Source organism: Pelophylax lessonae (genome assembly GCF_965119305.1).
Source record: "Pelophylax lessonae genome assembly, chromosome: 4".
NCBI lineage: Eukaryota > Metazoa > Chordata > Amphibia > Anura > Ranidae > Pelophylax > Pelophylax lessonae.
In genome coordinates this window covers 606,796,332-606,819,434 of record NC_138771.1, presented here as the reverse complement: position 1 = coordinate 606,819,434, position 23,103 = coordinate 606,796,332, and the positions used below count along the sequence as shown (strand labels likewise).

The 23,103-nt window shown below is 43.7% G+C and overlaps 1 protein-coding gene across 3 annotated transcripts in view; it reads left to right on the top strand.

Annotated features, from left to right (window-relative positions):
- The window catches only part of TRMT1 (tRNA methyltransferase 1), a 41,055-nt gene that overhangs the window by 12,628 nt on the left and 5,324 nt on the right, over positions 1-23,103 (top strand). For all 3 annotated transcript variants that reach the window (XM_082255811.1, XM_082255812.1, XM_082255810.1), the window contains exons 3-13: positions 380-435; positions 521-657; positions 3,951-4,138; positions 6,018-6,133; positions 6,395-6,507; positions 10,319-10,467; positions 10,551-10,634; positions 13,402-13,471; positions 13,863-13,997; positions 17,209-17,291; positions 19,947-20,055. In XM_082255811.1, coding sequence (XP_082111937.1) covers positions 380-435; positions 521-657; positions 3,951-4,138; positions 6,018-6,133; positions 6,395-6,507; positions 10,319-10,467; positions 10,551-10,634; positions 13,402-13,471; positions 13,863-13,997; positions 17,209-17,291; positions 19,947-20,055 — 1,240 coding nt within the window. The remainder of the gene's footprint in view (positions 1-379; positions 436-520; positions 658-3,950; positions 4,139-6,017; positions 6,134-6,394; positions 6,508-10,318; positions 10,468-10,550; positions 10,635-13,401; positions 13,472-13,862; positions 13,998-17,208; positions 17,292-19,946; positions 20,056-23,103) is intronic.

The window sequence follows — 23,103 nt, the reverse complement described above, 5'->3', positions numbered from 1 at the left end:
CCATATCGGCGCCGATATCCGAATATCGGATCGGTGCATCCCTAACCGGAGCTGACCCTTTTTTTTTTCATTCAACCCTAACTAATAGTGTGGACCAGGCTTTATCCTGTAAAAGTCATCTTAGATCCCACCCTCTACCACCTCCTAAGCATCCTGGTGATCCTTTAATGGAAAATGATGGCCTCATTGATTAGTAGGATGGCTGAATAGTTGGGTCCAAGCACTGACTTTAAAAGAAGAGCTGAGCTACCTGTATTATGTGATCTCTGGTTTATGACTTATGTTTCACTGCATGTATCCTGCTCGTGTGTCTTTTTAATAATAATCTCAGTTTGCAGTTTATGCTGATATTGTGTGATTACTCTTATTCCTCCCGCAGATGTGCTGTTCTTACGGAATTTGCTCGCATGCGGCTTGCCGAAAAAGACATTGACAGTGCGTATTTAAAATGATTGCCAATGATTGACTTTGTGCCATTTTATAGCCTTTCCTTTCATTATTATTTTTTGTCCTTTTGCAGTCGTGGTGCCAGGTGAGAGGGAGAACAAGAAGGTGGTTGTGAATCTTTCAGATAATGGAGATGATGGAGACGTTCTTTCCCCAGAGAATGCCGTCCCTTCCAGTCGCCGCACTGTCACTGTTGGGGAATCTTGCCCTGTAAGTTAATTTTTTTTTTTTTTTGCAAACCTGTTAGGTTGCCCTCAAATACTTGTATTGTGTCCCATGTCCTTTCCTGTGAACGGATTCCTCAGGTTCTTTCTGAACAGAGGCTTTGACTTCTGTGACTTGGAGTTGTCCTTCCCACCATTGACAAACTATTGATGCCATCTCAGCGACATTTTCATTGGTTTGTGGATGGCAGGTGTGTATAATTCCAAATTGAATAGGAGTCCATACAGCAAAATCTCTGGATAAGGGAGGAAGGTAATTATCAGAGCAGGTGAGCTGCACTTGGGGTTGGGGGAATTAATCGATGGTCCATTGTACCAAAGATCAATTTGTCCATTAAATCATTGAGGGACATATGCAAGAGATGGTGTTCCAACAGTCTGTCTGTTGGGAGTAATGCAATTTTCACATCATGGATGTTATTGTGGGGCAGCATTGGAAACGCCCAAAGAGATCTTGTTAAAGGTGGGATCTGGGCATAGTTGGTGGGGCTTTCCAGCAGCTTAGCATAGCTGCTAATTAATACGTTTTCACTTTAGCAGCCATATGGGAGTCTTTAACCACTTGCCTTCTGTGCACTTAAACACCCTTCCCATCCAGGCCAATTTTCAGCTTTCAGTGCTGTCACACTTTGACTGACAATTGCGCGGTCATGCTACACTGTACCCATATGAAATTTTTATCATTTTTTTCACACAAATAGAGCTTTCTTTTGGTGGTATTTAATCATCTCTGGGTTTTTTATTTTTTACAAAAAAAAAGAATAAAGACAGAAAATTTTGAAAAAAAAAAAAAAAAAAAAAGTTTTTTTCTTATTTTCTGCGAGTAAATTTTGAAAATTTTTCTCCTTCACTGATGTGCGCTGATGAGGCGGCACTGATAGGCTGCACTGATGGGCACTGATGAGGTGGCACTCATGGGCACTGATGAGGAGGTACTAATATGCCGCACTGATGAGCATTGATAGGCGGCATTGATAGGCGGCACTGATGAGCACTGAGAGGTGGCACTGCTGTGCACTGGGAGGCGGCACTGACGGGCGGCACTGATGGGCACTGGCGGATGGCACTGATGGACACTGACGGGTGGCACTGCTGAGCACTGATGGGCGGCACTGAGCACTGATGGCCAGCACCATCAGTGCCCACACTCAGTGCCCATAGTGCTGCCAGTCAGTGCTCATCAGTGCCTAGATGAGCAGGCACTGATGGGCACTGACTTGCAGCACTATGGGCACTGATTGTGGGCATTGATGGGGGGCACTGATGGCAGGCACTGCGGGCACTGATGGGGGGGGGGGGGGGGCAATTTATGTATTTTTTTACCTTTAGTAATCAGGGCACTGGTGATAAGTGCCCTGATTACATTGCTGTGTGTCCCCGGCGCTGTGAGGCTCCCCCTCCTTCCTCACACTGCAGGCTCTGTGTGAGGAAGGAGCGCCGGCGATGAGAGATGATCTCATATGTTTACATATGAGATCATCTCTCATTGGACGGCTTGATCACGTGGTGAATGGCCGCTGTGATTGGCCATTCACCACGATCTGTGATCGGCCGTGTCCAAGGGACACGGCCGACACAGATTCTCCCCGATGCGCGCTCGCGGGAACGCGCGGGGAGAGTCTTTCTGGGAGGCCGTTTAAAACCGGCCTCCCGAAAATTCAAGTCCGCGCTTCAGCCGTATATAGGCTGTAGCGCGGATGGCAGGAAGTTAAAAGGTGGACTTGAATGAGGTGCTATGCTGCACTTCCGACATGTCTGAGTATCAGTAGGCGCCATGTCTACTGAAAGTTCAGGTCTGAAAGGGCCCCGAAATATTGCATTAAATTTCACTTTGTATATATTTCTGGGCTTTATCTATTCTTGGACTGATAGTAACACATAATGTAATGTACATTTTTCATCAGTTAGTTTTTTTTTTTTTTTTTTTCCCCTCTGTAATTATCTGTTGGCCTTTTGGGGGGACATCCAGAACAGGAAGGCAGCAATGATAGTTTGTGTTTCCTCTCACTTTCATTCCTGGTGACATTGGAGATCCGGATAATTGGAGAGAGTGAATCTCCGTTATGGAGACACAGACCACAATAAAGCCCCGTACACACGTACCGATGGTCGGCATACAAATGTTCCTCTTTTCTCCCCGGGATGTCGGTGTCTGTTGAAAAGTGCAAAGACAGCACAAGGACAGCACAAGAATTTTGTCTGCAGACTTCAGCTGACTGCAGAAGTGATGTCATGTAATGGTTAACTTTCCCTGTGTTTTTAATTTTCTGAGCATGCCCAGTCTTGCAAATCTGCGGTCTGTCGGCCGAATTCTGTACTGACAGGCGAACAATCGTCCGTTCTGGTGTCCGCAGACAAAAATTTTCATGTTTGCACGAAAGACTTTTGTCCGCGGATTGTGCGCAGACATCTGTCGGAGGCACCATACTAACACGCGTACAATCGGCAGATCTTTCGTCCGCCGACGTTTGTATGCCGACGATCGGTACGTGTGTACGGGCCTTTAAACCCTGATAGTGTTTCTAACCCCTCACCACTCTATCCAGATCTAAAAAAAAAAAAAAAAAAAAATAGCCTTTAGTTACTTTTATTGACATCCTTCACCTGAAACTTATGACGTGTGCCTAAAACCCCATTGCCCTCGAATTGAAGCAATAGCACTAGTTAAAGAAACCATGAAGGCAATTTTTTTTACATTTTTTTTTTTTTAATAAACCTGTAATACTTACCTGCTCTGTGCAGTGGCCCCAATCCTCCTCTTCTCGGATCCCCCACCGGCGCTCCTGTCCCTTCCTCCCTGCCTACTGCCCCAATAGCAAGCAATTTGCTATGGGGACACCCAAGCAGGCTCCCTCCCGAGCCGCTGCTCTGTGTGTCCATTCACACACAGAGCATGGCTCAGCCCCACCCTTGCTTTATCCTCATTGGCTTTCTGCCTGTGATTGACAGTAGCAGAAGCCAATCGCTACTGCTGTTGTCTCAGGCAATAAGTAGGGAGAGCCAAGGGTCTTGTTCACATCACTGGGTTGGGTTGGGCTCAGGTAAGTATTGGGGGAGGTTGCGGGCACTGCTGCACACAGAAGAATGCATGAAGGTATAAAAAAAAGAAAATCTTCAGTCTTTGCAAACACTTTTAACCCTGTTCTTCTGAATACTTCCTCATCCTGCACCTGGAGCCTGCCTGTGCCGAAGGTATGCAGCACCGAGATCGTAGTGCCAGAACAATCTTTATGTCTGAATGGGTTTATCCTCCTAATAACTCCTCATTCCTCCTTCCAGGAAGGACTCCGTGTACTGGAGGGCCTTGCAGCCTCAGGTTTGCGTTCCATTCGCTTTGCCAAAGAAGTGCCCGGCCTTCAAAGTGTCATTGCCAACGACTTCTCTTCAAGTGCTGTAGAGCTGATCAAACGGAATATAAAGTACAACGATGTGGAGAGCCTGGTGACGGCCAGCTACAGTGATGCCAGGTTAGGTTGCTTTAAAAAGTAGCTTTTAGGTGAAAGTATGGAGATCTTAATCTTATGGACTGCACTAACTTTCATAAGCATGCAGCCTATAAACTGAGACATCAGGGCTTTGTGCTGCGGTGATGTCGCAGCTTCTTAGCAATTCAATAGGATGAGATCACAAAATGGTTCCTTCACTGTGTTCAACTCTGGTTGTCACATCAAATGAATATTTTCCTCATGGGTTGAGTCAATCATGTACTTCTCAGGGACTTCATGAAAGCACCTGTAAGTGCCGGTTCACATTTGTGCGAATATGCAGCGTGATCCCGCATCGCATCCACACCTCTGGCAGTTGACACTGCCATATGCGATACCAGGGGGGGGTCAATTAAAAGTTAACGACACCCCCAGTTGCGATCGGATATCGCAGTGCGATCTGCAAGTTCTCACAGAATCGTATCGCACTAGTGTGAACCACCATGCGATCCGATTTTGCTGCGGATAAAAAAAAAAGCCTCGTGTGCAAGTTTAGTGCGAATTCAGCCATACAAAGTGTATGGCTGAAATTCACACCACACATGAGATCGCATGTAATTTAGGAGCAGTGCGCTCCGAATTACATGCGATCTCCTCGATCGCACGAATGTAAACTGGGGCTAAAGCTTAATGGGTTTTTTTTTTTTTAATTACAAACATGTTTTTCTTACCTTTTCTGTGCAATGCTATTGCACAGAACAGCCCCAAACCTCCACTTCTCAGGTCCTCCGCCGACACTCTGGGCTGCTCCTTTTCTCGCTGTACCAGCATAGGAAGCCACTTCCTATAAGAGCACACCTGCAAAGCATGCTCCCGATCAGGGCTGTGCGCATCTATTGACACACACACACAGCATGGTGTGGAGTATAGATGGGCAATAGGGGCAGCAATGCAATGTTTGTCATCTGTTGACTGCCATATTTAGTGACAAGTATGCTGGAAAATAGAGACTGTGAAATAATTTGAGTACATAAAAGTAATACATACATGTATACCTTTTTTTTTTTTTTTTTTTTAAGATATATATATATATATATATATATATATATATATATATATATATATATATATATATATATATATATATATATATATATATATATATATATAATTTTTTTTTTAAAACCGATTACACAATACTAGCACAAAGCAATGTACAAACAACAACAACCTCACCAAAAAAAAAAAAAAACCCCATCAATAAACAATTTCTCTCTCTCCGCTCCTCTCCCCTGCAAGGTTATCCTATCTGCAGTTTACAGTCAGTGATTACATAGAATGTACACAACTTCGCCTACAGTTTCACCATAAGCAAGTATGCCATTTGTCAAACTGTGACATATAAGTAGTGATGTATAAACCTATTTTTATACTTAAATTTTAAGAAAATTTGCTGGAGATAAATTTTATAAGCACCACATCCCTAATATTAATAAAGATAGATATAGGATTTTGTTTTGGGACTTACAAGGTGCAGACACACAAATAAATGATAAAAACAATTTTACACATTTTTATTCATCAAAAATAACAGACAATATTTAAAAAAAACATATAAAAAGAGGAAAGAATAACTATATAGTTATTCTTTCCTCTTTTTATATGGTTTTTTAAAATATTGTCTGTTATTTTTGATGAATAAAAATGTGTAAAATTGTTTTTATCAAAATGATTTTTTCTCCATCATTTATTTGTGTGTCTGCACCTTAAAAGTCCCACAACAAAATCCTATATCTATATTTTTATACTTGTGACAATTCAGGAGTAAGGGTCGGAGGACAGGCAATCCACCAATCATAAATGTATACTTAATAGGGAATTGAATATAGAAAGCTAACACTCTCTGCTCCCAAATTTGCAGGCTGTTGATGTACAATAGGATGGGGGTACAAGATCGCTTTGATGTCATAGATCTAGATCCCTATGGAAGTCCGGCTATGTTTCTGGATGCAGCAGTGCAGAGTGTCTGTGATGGAGGTAGGTGATTGTTCTGTGATATCCATAATAACTGTGTGCTTTCTGAAACAATAAAACGCCACAATGCCCTTATTACCCACTTGAATGATACCAGAGAAGGAGTGCCCAGGATTATTTATTTATTTTTTAAAAAGAATTTATTATAAAGAACTAGGTCACTAGTGCTGCTATCACTTAGCCTTTTTACCTGGACCATGGTCAGATTGTTTCCCCTATCTTTACAGTTAAGGCAGAAACCTCACCCATTTCTTCATTCTGCAGGGCTGTTGTGTGTCACCTGCACTGATATGGCAGTGCTAGCGGGAAATAATGGCGAGACGTGTTACGCAAAATATGGAGCCATGTCCTTGAAGTCCAAGTTCTGTCATGAAATGGTAAGTTATGCGTCCGATGACTTGTACGCAAAAATAAGAACATAAATGTAACTAGTAAACCATCAAAAGGAGTGATGAAAATGCAACTTAACCTAAGAAGGGAAGTTTGCTGATCCACCTCCACCCCCCTTCTCCGCCCCTCTATAAAAAAAAAAAAAAAAAAAAAAAAAAAAAAAAAAATGATTTTCTTTGAGAGGGCTCCTATTTTATTGCAGATACCCACTCCCACTTCTACGTGTTTCGTCTAGGGAGCCAAGCAGAAGTTCAACCCCCCCCCCCCCCCCTTTTCACACCTACAACCTCCTGGGATATGTCACCTGTCCCAGGAGGCTGCAGGACCATTCACAAAGCACAACACTTTGGGAAGCCAATCAAAAGAAAGAAAGTCACTGCTCAAGGTGGTATGAAAGCCTGATGACACACCGGTGCACGCTCCGGCTCGCCTCCGTAGACCATCAATAAAGAAAAAGGAACGGCTGCACTCCAGATGAAGTCAAAATCCAGGTTTATTGACTGGACATCCCACTGTGACAATAAGTGGCAAGGTAGACACGTTTCACACACTACAATGTGTGCTTAATCATTTACTTTGGGAAGCCAGCTGTGAAACTCTAGGAAGCTTCCCACAAGCTAAATGGGGACACCAGGGACCTGAAGACCAGTAAAGAACCGGCCCAGATATTGACAGTGCCAGATCCCTGGGCTGGTAGGTGTCTGTATAGTAAAAGTAAGCAGCTACAGCATTTGCAGCTGCTGACTTTTAATTTTTTTTTATAAAAGTGACCGGAGCTCCACCTTTAAGTAGTAATAGCACACAGAAAAATCTAAACCACGCACTAATCAAACAAAGGCAAGAAAGTTCTAAGGAAAATCTGTATGCCATCTCCTGACTTTAATACATACCAAGCATATCACAATAATCCTACTGAGTAATTAAAATTTTGACAAAGTTGTCATCCGATTGTCATTTAGTTTGAACCTGCTGACTTGTGTTCCATAACCATCAAGCAACTTTCACTCATCAGTTTGTCAACAGAACAGCTCTGTTTCTCTGTAGAGAGACACATTCTTTGTTACTTGGAATTTCAGACTTGTATTAAAAAAAGTAATATTATAATTATTTATTTATTAAAATATTATATAACCAGTACAAATACAGTAGTCCATTGATGGCGAACCTGGGCACCCCAGATGTTTTGGAACTGCATTATCCATGATGCTAATGCACTCTGCAGTGTAGTTGAGCATCATGGGAAATGTAGTTCCAAAACATCTGGGGTGCCAAGGTTCGCCATCACTGCCCTAGTCCATCTTTATATTGGCATCCTATGTTCCCCTAAACAAGGGTCAGAACCCTGAGCAAATCGGGTTTCTTTCACTTTGCACTGTGTTACGGGAGAGTAGTGAAAACAGATGACGTCATCATTGTGTTGCCCCATCATTGCTGAGTTCGTGGAAGGTGTTATTTGAGAATCAGAACTTCTGTCGGCCAACTTGTCCTGTAGTCGTCCATTTGATGGGTGCCGTGATTTGGTGCAGGGGGGTTTCAGCTCCAAGAGTAAGGTAGGAGATATATGTTGGACATATACAGTGCTCAGCATAAATGGGGACACCCCAACAGATTTGCCAGAAAACCTTTATTTTATTTTCAGAATCAACATTTTCTTTGGGACACTATACTACAAAATACTCCCACAAATGCTAGCCATTGATTGCAACCAAGATTTTTTAATTTGCACATACGAAAAAGTATTTTTCCTAACAAATTCAAGACCATGTTGCAAAAATTAATACACTTTAACGAAAGTCTTAGGCCCCTTTCACACTTGCCTCTCCGTCTGCGGACTCAGTTTTTCTCAGCGGGGGATCGATCCGCCATTCCCCTGCTGAGCAGGCGGATGGCTGCTCTGTCTCTGCGCTGTGTGCAGAGACAGAGCTGTCAGATCCCTGCTCTTCTCTATGGGGAAATCGGATGAGAACGGACTGCCTGTCCGTTCTCATCCGATCCGCCAGACGGATGGAAAATAGGGTTTGACGGACGGGATCGGATGTCAGCGGACATGTCTCCGCTGACATTCAATGCCCCATAGAGATGCAAGGGGCATCTGTTCAGATCCGCCTGAAAAACCGACAGGCGGATCTGAACGGTCCGCTAGTGTGAAAGGGGCCTAAGGAGCGAAGCTAAATTTTGGATAACTAAATCCTAATTTAGCAAGAATTCAAATAAAGGTTAGTCTAATTATTCATTAAGCAGGTGTCCAGCAGATAGTTGATTTATAAAAGGGCGTTACTTAACAAAGAAAACCCCCTTCCCACTTCATGCTGTGAGCAATGGCACCACATGGGAGAGAAATGTCACAAGGCCTGAGAAAGAAAATAATTTCTTGCTACAAGAAGATAAGCAAAGCTTATGGAACTGCAACCATCTCACCCACGCCGTTAACACCTCAAAAGGTGCGTCTTCTGATGAGGGTTGAAGAAAATCGCCATGCATGGTCACTGCAGTTAGCGAAAGAAGTAGAAAGCCACACTGAGGTGATTATTTCCCGTGGCACAATACGGCGTACACTGCAGAGGAATGGCATGCATGGGTGTCATCCACAAAGGAAGCCTCTCTTAAAGCCTATGCACAAGAAAGCCTGCCTAGAATTTGCCGGGGCCCATGCTGAAAAAGAATACTGGGATTCTGTACTCTGGAGTGATGGGACCAAGATAAATGTTTTTGGAACTGATGGCTTCAAAACTGTATGACGTCGCAAAAGTGAGGAGAGTACAAAGAAAAATACATAGTGGTGGGAGTTTCCTTCTTTGGGGCTGCATGAGTGCTGCTGGTGTCTGGGAGCTGCATATCATTGATGGTATCATGAATTCACAGATATACTGCTCTACAGGTATATTGTAAGAGAAGATGCTACCATCACTCCATGCCCTCGGTCATCGTGCAATTTTCCAACATGACAATGACCCAAAACACACATCTAAGGCCAATGTTGCATTTCTGAAGAAGAACAGAATGAAAGTGATTCAGTGGCCAAGTATGTTTTCTGATCTGAACCGAATTGAACATCACTCTCCAACCAGCATCCAGGCTCTAAAAGAGGTCGTTCTTGAAGAATGGAAAAAGGTTGATATTGCAATATGTCCCCAACTTGTTCATTCGATGCCTAGAAGACTTGGTGCTGTCCTTACAAATCATGGAGGTCATATAAAATACTAGATGTAGTAGTTTTTGTTGTGGGGTGTATTCATTTTTGCATCAACTAATTTGAGTAAAACTGAAGATTTTGTAATCTAAGTTATATTAGTAACCTTACATTCATGTAAAGAACTAAACAAATTTTCTATAAAACTCGGTTTTTTCAAAATTTTGGAAATTGTTCTTGTCTTCCTTGAGATATTGATTAAAATCTTACTTTTCAAAAGGGGTGTACTCCTTTTATGCTGAAGACTGTAAGTGAGATATTAGGATTATGTTTGTCTGGAGTTCCACTTTAAATGCAGTCTAGAGAGAGAGCATCTGATTGGTTACTTAAGGAAACTCGAACTGTTCCTTCTTAAAATGCACAAAGCCTGGTCTTACTGGTCACTGTGCTCACCCTTCCAGCACTGTTTCTGATAAATAAGCATGGGCCTTCTGTATAAAGTGTCTGAAAGAAGAACCATATGTGATGCCTGTATGAGCCAATCCGATTCTTCCTTTCCTATGTATGAAACGGGTTAGAAGAACAAAGGGAGTGTCTGATTTTATGTTAGCAGGAACACATCTTTGTTTCAGACCTTTTTTGTTGAATGAGGCCGGTCTCTTCTTCAGGCTCTGCGCATCCTGTTACACGCCTTGGATTTGCGCTCCAACTGTTACCAACGTTACATAGTCCCCATGATCAGCATCTCTGCCGATTTCTACATCCGCGTCTTTGTGCGAGTCTTCACAGGTCAGGCAAAGGTGAAGATGTCTGCCAGGTGAGCCGATCGTTTTCACGGTTTACAGACTATGTGTTCTAGTCTATGAAATGTAATTGCATCTTTCCTATTTCTCTATATAGCAAACAAGCTCTGGTGTACAACTGCGTGGGCTGCGGAACATTCCATTTTCAGCGTATGGGTAGAGCCATTGCCCATGGAAACAAGTGAGTTCTCTTCTCATTACATGTGTGAAGATTTACCATATTTGCCGGCGTATAGGACGACTTTTTTTAACCTTAAAAATATCCCCCAAAAATAGGGGGGTCATCTTATACGCAGAGTATAAAATGTGAGACCCAAAACGAACGTCCCTAATAATCTCTCAACCCGCTGGATGTGCGGTAATAATGTCTGTACCAAAACATTGCCTGAACTTCTGCAGCTCCCTGACCCCGGTGTTTGGATTTCCAGGGGTGTTTTCCTGTTCTCTCATGTGTTACATCAGGGAGTGGTGAAAACGTACAGCCAACTTAAGCGAGAGTTTGCCCTCCCGCCCCACATGTTTATTCGCTACTTGCAGCTTAATCACGCACTGCGGGCCCAGTTTCCGGTGGACTGTCCGGTAGCGGAAACCCTACCTATGGGTACAGACCATTGTAAACTGATTGCCTTACTATATGAAATGTTTAACGCCCACGGCTACCAAGACCACGTACACTTTGAAATCCAAATGGGAGCCTTTACTGGGGGTGGTCTTAGATCAGGATTGGGAGGATATATTGCTTGGGTACCAAATGTGTTTCCCCTAAAATGTCAGACCGCTTTACTCATGTCTGTATCCTCCATCGGGCCTATCTCACCCCTGAACGTATGGCCAAGTTTTGTTCCACCCGACTTCCCATTGTCCCAAATGTCTGCTGTCGACTGGCACATTTGACCATCTGTTATGGCACTGTCCGCGTGTGCGTGGATTTTGGGCCCAGGTTGTCCAGTTCCTCCATGACCAGATGGGTGCTCCTGTGACACTCGACCCAAGAGTATGCCTTTTGGGGCTTTTTCCAGATGTTGAGATGAACAAGCATATGGTTCCGTTCTTACATGAGACCCTCTTTCTGGCCCGTAAACTCCTGGCCAGGAGTTGGATTTACCAGGCTGTACCTACCTTGGCAGCGTGGATCAAGGAAGTTAATACTACTCTCCCCTATAAGAAAATCATTTATATCAACAGGGGTTGCCCTGGCAAATATAAAGTGTGGGATCGGTGGCCTAATTCTCATACCACTTGTACGTCATGATTACTAATGTACTGTTCAGATGCTTGCAAGTAGCCTCATTGTTTTATTTTATTTTATTTTTTTTATTATTGTCCTCTGTGGAATTGATTGTCCTGTTTCCTTGAATTTGTTTTTTTTACTCTTGTTTTTTGCAGCCGTTTCTTGTTGTGTATATCTTGAGCTGTTTCGGTACACAATAAAGTTGTTTTTATTTTAAAAAAAAAAATAATAATGTATGTACCATAGCGGAGTAAAAAATGTCAGGACTACCGTACTTTGCATGGCCCAAAACAAATGTCCCTATTTAATCTCCAAGCAGGGTAAGTACACAGGGTGTAATCTCTCAACGCGCTGGATGTGCGGTTATACTGTACCGGTATGTATCGTAGCTTCACCTACATACAGTATACTGCGCTGAGCCAATCACGGTGAGTGATGTATTCTATTAATAAATACAAAGCCAGCTCAGATTGGCTGAGTCAGAGAGCGTAACCTCATCAGCCCGCCTCTCTGACTCCGCCAATCCGAGCTGGCTTTGTATTTATTAATAGAATACATCGCTCAGCGCGGTATACTGTATGTAGCCGAAGCTACGGTACACACCGGTACAGTATTACTGCACATCCAGCCAGCGCTTTGAGAGATTACACCCTATGTACTTACCCTGCTTGGAGATTAGTAGGGATGCTTGTATACTTACCCTGCTTGGAGATTAGTAAGGATGCTTGTGTACTTACCCTGCTTGGAGATTAGTAGGGATGCTTGTGTACTTACCCTGCTGGGAGATTAGTAGGGATGCTTGTATACTTACCCTGCTTGGAGATTAGTAGGGATGCTTGTATACTTACCCTGCTTGGAGATTAGTAGGGATGCTTGTATACTTACCCTGCTTGGAGATTAGTAGGGATGCTTGTATACTTACCCTGCTTGGAGATTAGTAGGGATGCTTGTATACTTACCCTGCTTGGAGATTAGTAGGGATGCTTGTATACTTACCCTGCTTGGAGATTAGTAGGGAGTCGGGACGCTTGTTTACTTACCCTGCTTTGGGCCATGTAAAGTAGTCCTCGCATTTTATACTCCGCTACGGTACAGAAGGGGGGTGGTCTTATACGGCGAGCATAGCCCAAAACCTATGTTTTAACTTGAAAATTAAGGGGTCGTCTTATACACCGGCAAATACAGTATATATAGTAATCACTTCAAGAAAGGGGCTAAGGTTTGTACAAGTTATAGAAATCAAAAGGTCATCCAAAAATTGTGGCAGTCCCTCCACTCCCACAATTTATTATTAGAAAAATATGCCCCCACTGAGGATGATCTGAAGGATGATGCAAAAGAAATATAAATTTAGAATAAATATACATTTTTTATTGATCAAAAAAAATTATAAAACAATTAAAAACCCATTGTTTAGAACGGTATTCAACCTCAAAGCAAAAATGTCATATATTGCAGCTCCCCAATCGTTAGATGTGATGACTGTATTTGGGTCTTTACATGGTGATCTGGCCAATACCACACCTCCCGTATTAGTGTGTCCCCACTGTGAATGAAGGCGCATTGGCTGGGGGTTAGCTTCCCAGGGGGGCACTACTGTGACACCCTGAGCTGTTATTTTTTTAGCAGTTGAATGCTGGTCTGTCTTGGTAAAACTTTTCTTCTGTTTAGGTTGGAGTTTTTTTTTTTTTTAAATAAAATCTTCTTTCCTCAACAGCATGAAGTACTCGGCAGGCAGTGGTCCTTCAGTGGGAATGAACTGTGAGTTTTGCCATCAGCGACATCAGGTATTGCTTCATCCATGTGCTTTGTGTTCATACATTTACATAGCTCTATGTAACACAAGGACCTATCTATACTATCTATTCTATTTGTATCCAATCAGGCAGACCCTTGCACTACATAGTGTAATATTGGATTCACACCATAAGTACCATGTTTTATGAATCTCTTGGAGATCGTTTTAACTTCCATACATAACTTTCACATATCATATGATACGATATCATTTAATAGTTTTTACTGAGATATACTGGGAGGGGGGGGGTCATCCATTTGATGGCAATAGCCTTATTTGCACCACATAGTTGTTGGTAGATCTAAAGGGGATTGTACAATCAAATTGTAATGTGGGTGGTGAGCTGGGTGACTGATTATATAGCTGTCATTTTGTTGCAGGTGGGAGGTCCCATCTGGGCTGAGGCACTCCATGACAAAGAGTTTGTGCAAAGAGTTCTGTCCGCTTCAGAGCGCAACCCAAAAAGGTTTGGGACGTCTGAAAGAATCGAGGGGGTGCTCAGTATGGTCACCGAGGTGAGACAGGAATGTCTTGTGTATGGAAGTCTTGAATGGCAAAAGGGATTGCATTGCTTAGATGTGCTATCTTACATCTTCTCCTGTCACTATGGGGGAGATTTACTAAAACTGGAGCAATATCTGCTTCCAACTTCAGCTTGTTCAGTTTAGCTTTGACAATAAAGCCTGGAGGATAATTGGTTTCTATGCAGATCTGCACCAGCCTCCAGTTTTAGTATATTCCCCCCCCCCTCCCCCCACACCCCCATTGTGTATCTAAAGCAAAGCTCCGAATAACACACACACAGTAGTGTTTTCTGCTCCCCGTAGTGTCCTCTGCCCCACCCATACTGTAGTGTCCTCTATCTCCCCATTGCAGTGTCATCCTGCCCTTTCCCCTTCACATCACCCCCCCCCCCCTTCCCTACTGTATTGTCCTCTACTTCTCCCCCCTCCATAACAGTGTCTTTTGTGCCCCTCCCCAACAGTAGTGTCCTGGTCCCCCCCCCCCAAACAAGTGTCCTCTGTTCCCCTTCACATTACCTCCCCACTATAGTGTTCTCTGCCCTCTACACCCCAACAGCAGTGCCCCACCCAAACACACACACACACACACACACACACGTGTGTAGGTAGCACTCTTCTACCTTTACACTGCTGTACTGCGGAGCGGGAGATATCACAGTACTAGATGAAGGGTGGGAGCTGCCGAAGTTAAACTTTTTACATTAACATGCTGGTGATTGGTTGCTACCGCCCGGCTTCCTAGCAACTAATTAATTACCTGCTGGTTAATGTGAAAAGTTTACTCTGACAGCTCCCACCCTCCATCCAGTGCTGTCATACCTCCTGCTTACTGCAGTAAGAGGACAGCGGTGGAGTGTGGTGGTGGAAGAAGGAATAGCAATGCAGGGCCATGTTCGCAATCTACCTGTCGGCTCCCCGTGGTTGACAGATCGCGATCGACAGCTTCCCAACCCCACCATAGAGCTTCTGCAAGGGTCCAACCCCAGTGTGCAAGGTTACCTATGATCATTTTTATTTCTCTCCTAGCTTTTTTTTTTTTTTTTTTTTATGTGTCTGAGGATGATTCTTGGAGCTATCCAATTTTAAGAGATCTGTACAGTCTGACAGTTTCTGTCCTATCAGCTGTCATAATCTGAGTAGGCTCTGTGTAAGATCAGGCAGTTAAGAGTTATAAAGTCAGAAGGTTTTATGTCTTAAATGCATTCTATGCATTAAGATAAAAAGCCTTCTGTGTGCAGCAGCTGCCCTCCAGCACCCCCTAATACTTACCTGAACCCGATCTCTGTTCAGCAATGTCCACAAGTCCCTAGGCCATCTGGTACTCTCCCTCCTGATTGGCTGAGACAAAGCCCCAGCCCGATTGGCTCCCGCAGCTGTCAGTGTCAGTCAGCCAATCAGGAAAGAGAGGGGGCGGGACCAAATGGCAACTCCGTGTCTCAATGGACACATGGAGCTGCAGCTCGGCTCCGGTGCCCCCATAGTAAGCTGCTTGCTGAGGGGACACTCGACTGAAGGGAGGGGCCAGGAGCAGCAACGAGGGACCCGAGAAGAGGAGGATTCAGGCTGCTCTGTGCAAAACCACTTGACGGAGGAGGGAAGTATAAAATGTTTGTTATTTTAGAAAAAAAAAACACGAGACTTTACACTTCAGGTGATCTCTGACATCCTGGGTGACAGTTGCCCAGCCAGCTGCAAACATAAACAAAAAGCATAATGCGCACCAGCCTAGCGCATTATCTTCAGTGGGCTTTTATTAAAGAAGTATTAAAAATTTGCTACTCACAAACATGCGATATAAACCAGCATATCAATTCCATTGAGCAACGTCCATATTATAAGTCCAATGTCTCGTGAAGACGAAAGGCTGATGCGTTTCGAGGCGATGCCTCTTCCTCAGAGCTACCTTCATTCAGTCTTCCAGCTTCTCAAAGTGCATTGGGGGCGGACAGCCGGCTGACAGGTCATCAGCAGTCAGATTGCAGGAGATCTTTAAAGTGGAATTTAAAGTGCAAATTTTTAGTTATTTTTTTTACAAATGAGCCCCTGGGATTGTTGACTTTAATGTTCTAGTATTCACCACATATAAGCACATTATGGCAGACTTGTCTGTCAATCAATCCCCTCCAGCATTGCACTGTCCGCTCTCACCCTGGTCATGGGTGCTACCATCACAATCTTTACAGATTACTTTTCCTAAAGGTTTTCTTTTTTCTTTTAAAAGTTTCTCAGTTTTCAGGGGAAAAAAAGAGTTTCTGAGGTATATTTCCTGTACCAGCTTTAAAGGAATATTCTGTTTTAAACCATATTTTGGGTATAACTTGAAACATGGTCACATACTCCATCTTCCAAAACCGACACCGCCATTCCACTAATATGTGGAGTGTTTCCTCCATAGAAAACATGTCGTTTTTTTAAATGTAAATGTATGGAACGCCTTTTGGTGCTAGCTGCTTTTTTTTATTGATCACCATCGCTCACTTTCATACGCATGTCATTTTTTGTTTTTAACTTAGCGCAACTTTGTGTGGCTCCAGCCTTTCTATGGACCTGAGTCTGGAGAAAGAGTTTGCAGGAATGTATGCATTGCACTCGCAAAGTACTGATCACAGCAATTCTCTGCAGGCCTGTATGCCAAAATTCACTAAATGCACACTTTTTTTATTGCATCATTGTTGGTGCATTTATTACATTTTTTTTAAAGCTGGACTATGCCTTTGTGCCCCCATACTTCCAAAATGCCAGATAACCTTGACAGGGCAAAGCTTTCGTACTTGTAGTATCAGGGCTTTCCTCTTCCTCCTCCTTACACACATTACTATTGGCCACTGAGGTAGTCCATCATAGTGACTGACATTATAGGAATGTGTAGCAGGCAGGAGGGTTTAGCTTTCACTTTCTGCCTGTCAAGATTGCAATTTCACTACTTTTATGGACCATACACACTATACAATTGTCTTTAGATTTTTTTCCTTTAGATTTACCAAAACCATATAATATGAGGTCAAATCTAAGCTCTTTCAATTTGTATGCAATCAGGCAGGCCTTGCACTACATAGTTGAAGGTAACGCTAAAGGAAATCTAACAACAAAAGTTGTATAGTGTGTATCCAGCTTAAGTAATGAACCTGCTGTTCAACACATGCAAAATGTATCTGACCCCACAGCAGACATAATTCACGTTTTTATTGTTTCCACATGACAGGAGTTGGATATCCCGCTATATTACACCCTGGACAATCTGAGCAGTACAATTCGCTGCAACACCCCCGGACTGCTCCCATTCAGGTAAGGATCCAACTTTTAGATCGATAAAATGCAGCTTTGATAGTCTAAACAGTGATGGCAAATATTGGCACCCCAGATGTTTTGGAACCACATTTCCCATGATGCTTAACTGCAGAGTGCATGAGCATCATGGGAGATGTAGTTCGAAAAACATCTGGGGTGCCAAGGTTTGCCATCTCTGGAGAAGATGCTATGCTGTCTAGGAAGCAGGCGGAGAAGGCAAGCATTGCCATAGCCAAAGATTTAGAGCAGGGATCCTCAAACTACGGCCCTCCAGCTGTTGCAGAACTACATATCCCATGAGGCATTGTAAAACTCTGACATTCACAGACATGACTAGGCATGATGGGAATTGTAGTTTCTGCACAACTGGAGGGCCATAGTTTGAAGACCCCTGATTTAGAGCCTGGTAAAGTGCAAAAATGCACATCATGTTACGATTAGGCAGCCGATTGGAATGAATGGCTGAACATGATGAAAATTTGACCTGAACCATCTTTAGTAAGATAATGTACCACAATGCAAAACCATGCATCACAATGCACTGCAACACAGGGACATTGCCTTAAGCCACAGGGATGTCAACTGGTGCCCATCCAGCTATTGCGGAACTACAAGTCGCATCATGCCTCTGCCTGTGGGAGTCATGCTTGTGTAACTATCAGCCTTGCAATGCCTCATGGGACTTGTAGTTCCGCAACAGCTGGAGGGCCGCCAGTTTGACGCCTGTGCGGCTTAAGGTGTTACTAAACCCAGGCGCCTGCATTAACTATATCTGGTCTCCCACAGTACACAGAACATGGAAATGCCATAGTTTCAATGAATATAAACTGCTAAACACCTTTTCTCATCAGCAGTATAAGCAGTCTTCTATACAGCAGACTTCTATCAGTGTCTGGTTAAAGCTTGTAGGAGGAGTTTTTATTCTGCCCTTATTAACCTATGAGGCTGCAGGACCCCTGACCTTCTGTCTGGACAGTGCTGATTGGCCCTGAGGAGTTTTTATTCTGCCCTTATTGTCCTATGAGGCTGTAGGACCCCTGACCTTCTGTCTGGACAGTGCTGATTGGCCCTGAGGAGTTTTTATTCTGCCCTTATTGTCCAATGAGGCTCCAGGACCCCTGACCCTCTGCCTGGACAGTGCTGATTGGCCCTGTGCTGATCGCATGCACTCTACCAAGAAAAAAAACAAAAAAAACCTCTTTAGCAATACACACCAAACAGAGCATGTGCAGCTTGCCCCCAAGGCTCTGTTCTATCAGGAGTTGGTTTGGGGACTGTGAAAGAAGAGGAGGATCAGAGAAGACAGGGTCAAACAGCCTTTTTACACAATGCAGAGAATTAACCCCTTGGGCTCAAATGCAAAATAAATAGAACTGCAGTGCATGTGACGTGCGTTACGACAATGCAGAAGTGTGACTAGGCCCCCTAGAGTATCGTATAGAGGAATTCCAGGCAACAAGGCAAACCAGTATGTGAAGTGCTAACAATATACAGCAAGCACTGCAAATTCATGCATCTCCCTCCCCTCTGCTCCCTTTTCATCCTCCCTAGCAGTATATACTTTCTTTCCTTCATTCTTCCCCCTGCTCCGTTCAGGGCCAGAGCAAAGAATATGTTTGCCGCCCTGGAAGGTGTAGAGAGAAAACCTACCGTTAGTTCACTGGTAACGGTATTTCTTCTAACCTTCCAGGACGGCCGGCCTATTCCCGCCCTGTTAAAAGGGTGAGTAAGGTAAGGTAAATGGCAGCTGGTAAGTGCATATGTGCTTATAGATCCCTTGTGTATCAGTGAGGAGATAGTTTTCAACTACTTAGGCTATGTTCACATGTTGGCGTAGCGATCGCAGGCAGAATCACCGCGATTCTGCCCGCGATCCGGAAATCATTGCAAATCGCGGGATGCCTGTGCGTTGCCTGTGATTTGCAATAGCACCCCAAACGCTGTGCGATGTTGCTGTGATTTCCACCTGCCGAATCGCGGTAACATCACGCAAAAAAAAATCGTGGGACGCATTACGCCCAAAAAAGGTACAAGAGCTTCTTTGGGGTGTCATGTTACCATGTCTTTTTGCGCGATGTTACCGCGATTCGGCAGGCGAAAATCGCAGCAACATCGCACAGCGTTTGGGGTGCTATTGCAAATCAGAATTGTGGTGATTCTGCCCACGATCGCTACGCCGACATGTGAACGTAGCCTTGGGGACAAGGGGAAGGGTGGGGCCTTTTAACAGCTGTGATCTAGTTATGTTTCCTGTTGGGTGGAGCCTCTCATCTCTCATATGTTTGCCGTCCTGGAAGGTTAGAAAAAATACCGTTATCGGTGAACTAACGGTAGGTTTTTTTCCTCTTTGGTGAAACTTGAGGACCGCTTCCTCTTTAAATTATATGATTACCAAGCATGCAGTCATTCCACTGTCCATACACTTGGCTTGCATAATTATTCTGGATCAGCAACTTTCCTGACGCAAGCATAACCGCACAGAAAATTGCAGGTTTTAAAAACAACCGACAAGGTCAGCCATTACAAGTTTCTAATACTGTAGTCCTCTTACTGGCATAGAGATCTACTACAATGTGAACATTGTGAGAGGTATTATCATCTAGATATGCCTGAATAAACCTGTATTATATGGTGAACTGTCCTCTGTTCCAGGTCTGCCCTGCTGCATGCTGGGTACAAGGTCTCCCTGTCACATGCTTGTCAGAACGCCATCAAAACTGACGCGCCGCCATCTGTCATCTGGGATATAATGAGGTGCTGGGTGAGTCCTTATCTCTTTTTTTTTATGTTTGTATTCATCAGTTTAAAACTGGCCATACACTAGTAGATTTTTGAATGAAGGTTCGTATGAGAATTCTCAGTACATTCGGTGACCTGACATTCGATGTAATTTTTCCCAACGAAAACCACAAACACTGATTGGTTCATTTGAGGAAAAATGGTCCATCCTGCTCCTTCAAATTTTCAAAAAACGAACGTCAATTTGACCCCACTAATGTTTAGAAAATTAAATATTCTTAAAACAAAAACATTTTGAACAGTATTTTTACCAGTGTATGGCCAGCTTATATTGGTAAAAAAAAGTTTTTAACCTGAATGCATTTTCTACATTAAACACTTACCTGAACCCACCCTCAATCCACCTGCAGCAGCTCTTCTCCTTTTATCCCACAGCAGCGGGACACATTTACTCCTGCTGCAGTCAGTCAAATCCTGTGATGAGGGGGGGCAGTGCTGAGTTGTGCTGTGCCCAGCTGGAGACTGAGCCCACACGAGTGCCCCCATAGCAAGCAGCTTGCTGTGAGGGCCCTTTAGAGAAGAGTAGGAGCCAAGATCGCTGGCGGGGGACTCTAAATGTGGGAGGTTGGGGGCCGCTCTGTGCAAAACTGCTGCAAAGAGCAGGTAAGTATAACCGGTTTCTTTTATATCATGAACTAGCACTTTGAAAGTGTGAAACGCGTTTATCTCTGTATCCTGTGTACCTTTTTGATGCATGCTCAAAAAGGAATCCTCTTCCTAGCAGCTGGTGGTGTGCAGCCAATTTCTCCTTCATTTCTACTGTTGCAGCGACGGCAAGCCAGGGCCAGCACTCGCAGCACTGGGATTGCTGACCTGAGTGGTGTTTGTCTTCTCATTTTCACACTCAAACCTCAGCGCTCACTAAAGCCCCGTACACACACGATCAGATTATCGAACGATCTGTCGTCCGTTTTTTGGGGCATGCTAGTCTGATGTGGAAAGTGAAGAGGTTATTTTCATACGAATTTTCCCGTACGACAGAATTCTACTTCAGAAGTGATGTCATGTGTTGGATTGCTTTCTATGTGTTCTTTCATCTCTGAGCATGCCTAGTCTTGCTCTTAAGATTTTTTTTTTCCGTGGAAATCTGTACTAATGAGACGAAAATCGGACGTTGTATTACGGACAACAACAATTTTACAGCCTGTACATCAGGATTTTGTCATCCGAAAAGTCAGTCGGCTGTCGGAAGCACCATACTAACAATCCGAAAATCGGCAGAGCGGTCGTCGGACGAAATTTCCCTACAGATTTTCTTATCGTGTGTACAGGCCTTTAGGCTCACATCCCATAGTGTGGCAATATTTCAGTCGCTGCTGCTGTCCTTGAGCGGAGAAACTCCAGAACACTACAATGAAAAGAAAGGAGGGTGCAAATGCCTAGTACAGCCTTACTCAACCTTTTCAACACAGAGGAACCCTTGAAATAAATTTCTGGTCTCGGGGAACCCCTGCTAAAAATTAAAAATCTACAACTCATGACACATTAGTGTGACAGTCAGTGGGGTGAATGCTCCTTACTCTTGTCATCATTGGGAAGAATTACCCCCTTACAGAGAGCTAAAAGGAACAATGGTGTCATTGGGAACTTATCTGAGAGGCAGAAATTGCCCATTGCTCAAGGAACCCCTTGCAACCTCTGGAGAAACCTTGGCCTAGTAAATTATCTGCAACACTATAGTCAGTTTATTAAAACTCCAAAAACATACAAACATGAGAAGAAATGTATGCCCATCAAATTATAACTCCAGTATGGTGGATACCCAGTATCTGTAGTTAGAAAACTGACGCATTTCGGGAGACAAGCCCCCCCTTTCTCACTCCTCCCCTCAACTGGTTTCACAAGGTGGGGCTGCAAAAACCATTACATTAACTCCCAGCTTGTGAGACATCCCTAATCTTTAACCCCTTCACTGTAACAGCCGGCTATATTCCACGGCATAAGTCTACCATAACACATGATTAAATACTTCTACACGTCAGGATGGCATCATATTTCACTCTAAAACGTACTGTACTGTATAGGGAGAGGATGGTTTGCACCCTGCTTGCTGATAACCGGGGACCTTGGAAAGAACGCTATTCCATGTAGGTTTCTGCCCAGTCAGCCTTGGAATGCATGCTATTCAAAGTGAACTTCTGCCAGACACCCGGAGAAGCGTCATCCAGGCACTGTGTCATCATAGGGGTGGAATCTTAGACACAAATCGGGGGGGAGGGGCAAGGGACCCATCACTGTGCTGCTGTTCCTTCATTGTCCAATCACAGGCTGGAGGCAGACCTCTATAGCCATAACTTTGTTAGTTTTGGATAAATTGGGAAAGGGTTACCTTTTTTTGTCATGGGGTAAATCTATATAGTAGGAACACAGACTGCAATAACTTCATGTGTCCAAGGAATTTTTGTCACCCGGGACTGAAAGTGATGGGGAATTGAGAATCAAGTGATTGTCACTGGAACAGGAGGGCAGGGGAAATATATAGATGGGGACACCAGTTCTGGTGACAGGTGCATAGAACAGTATCTCTATCAGTTTGAAGATGGAGACCGGAAAGGAAACCTCTCCTGTGTTGGACACAACCAGTCGCTTCTCCATCCCAAAACCAAACGGCACTGTAAATGACAAAATAGTCCAGGATCTGATCAAGCTGTCAAACATGATGCTTGGATCACAAGACTGGCTGAACAGACTCATCGTTTGGAAGGGAAAACATTCACATAGGAGTATTTTTACTGTACATTCGACTAAAAGGCTTCTTCTGTAGCAGTTGATCAAGTTGAAATCTAGGCAAATGGCTTGTTTACTAAGAGCTGATCACACCAGGTTGTTAGTAAGCAGTTTTGTGAAGTGGTGTCAGTTCAGTAAGACCTTGTGCTCCTGTTATCCCAATTTCTTGTTTTTCTTATTCATGTTTGGTATCCTTATTTTATGGGGGGTCCCCCCTGCGGCCCAGTGATGGGGGGTCCCACGGCCAGATGTTATGGGCAGTGTTCATTGGTCAAAATCAAGA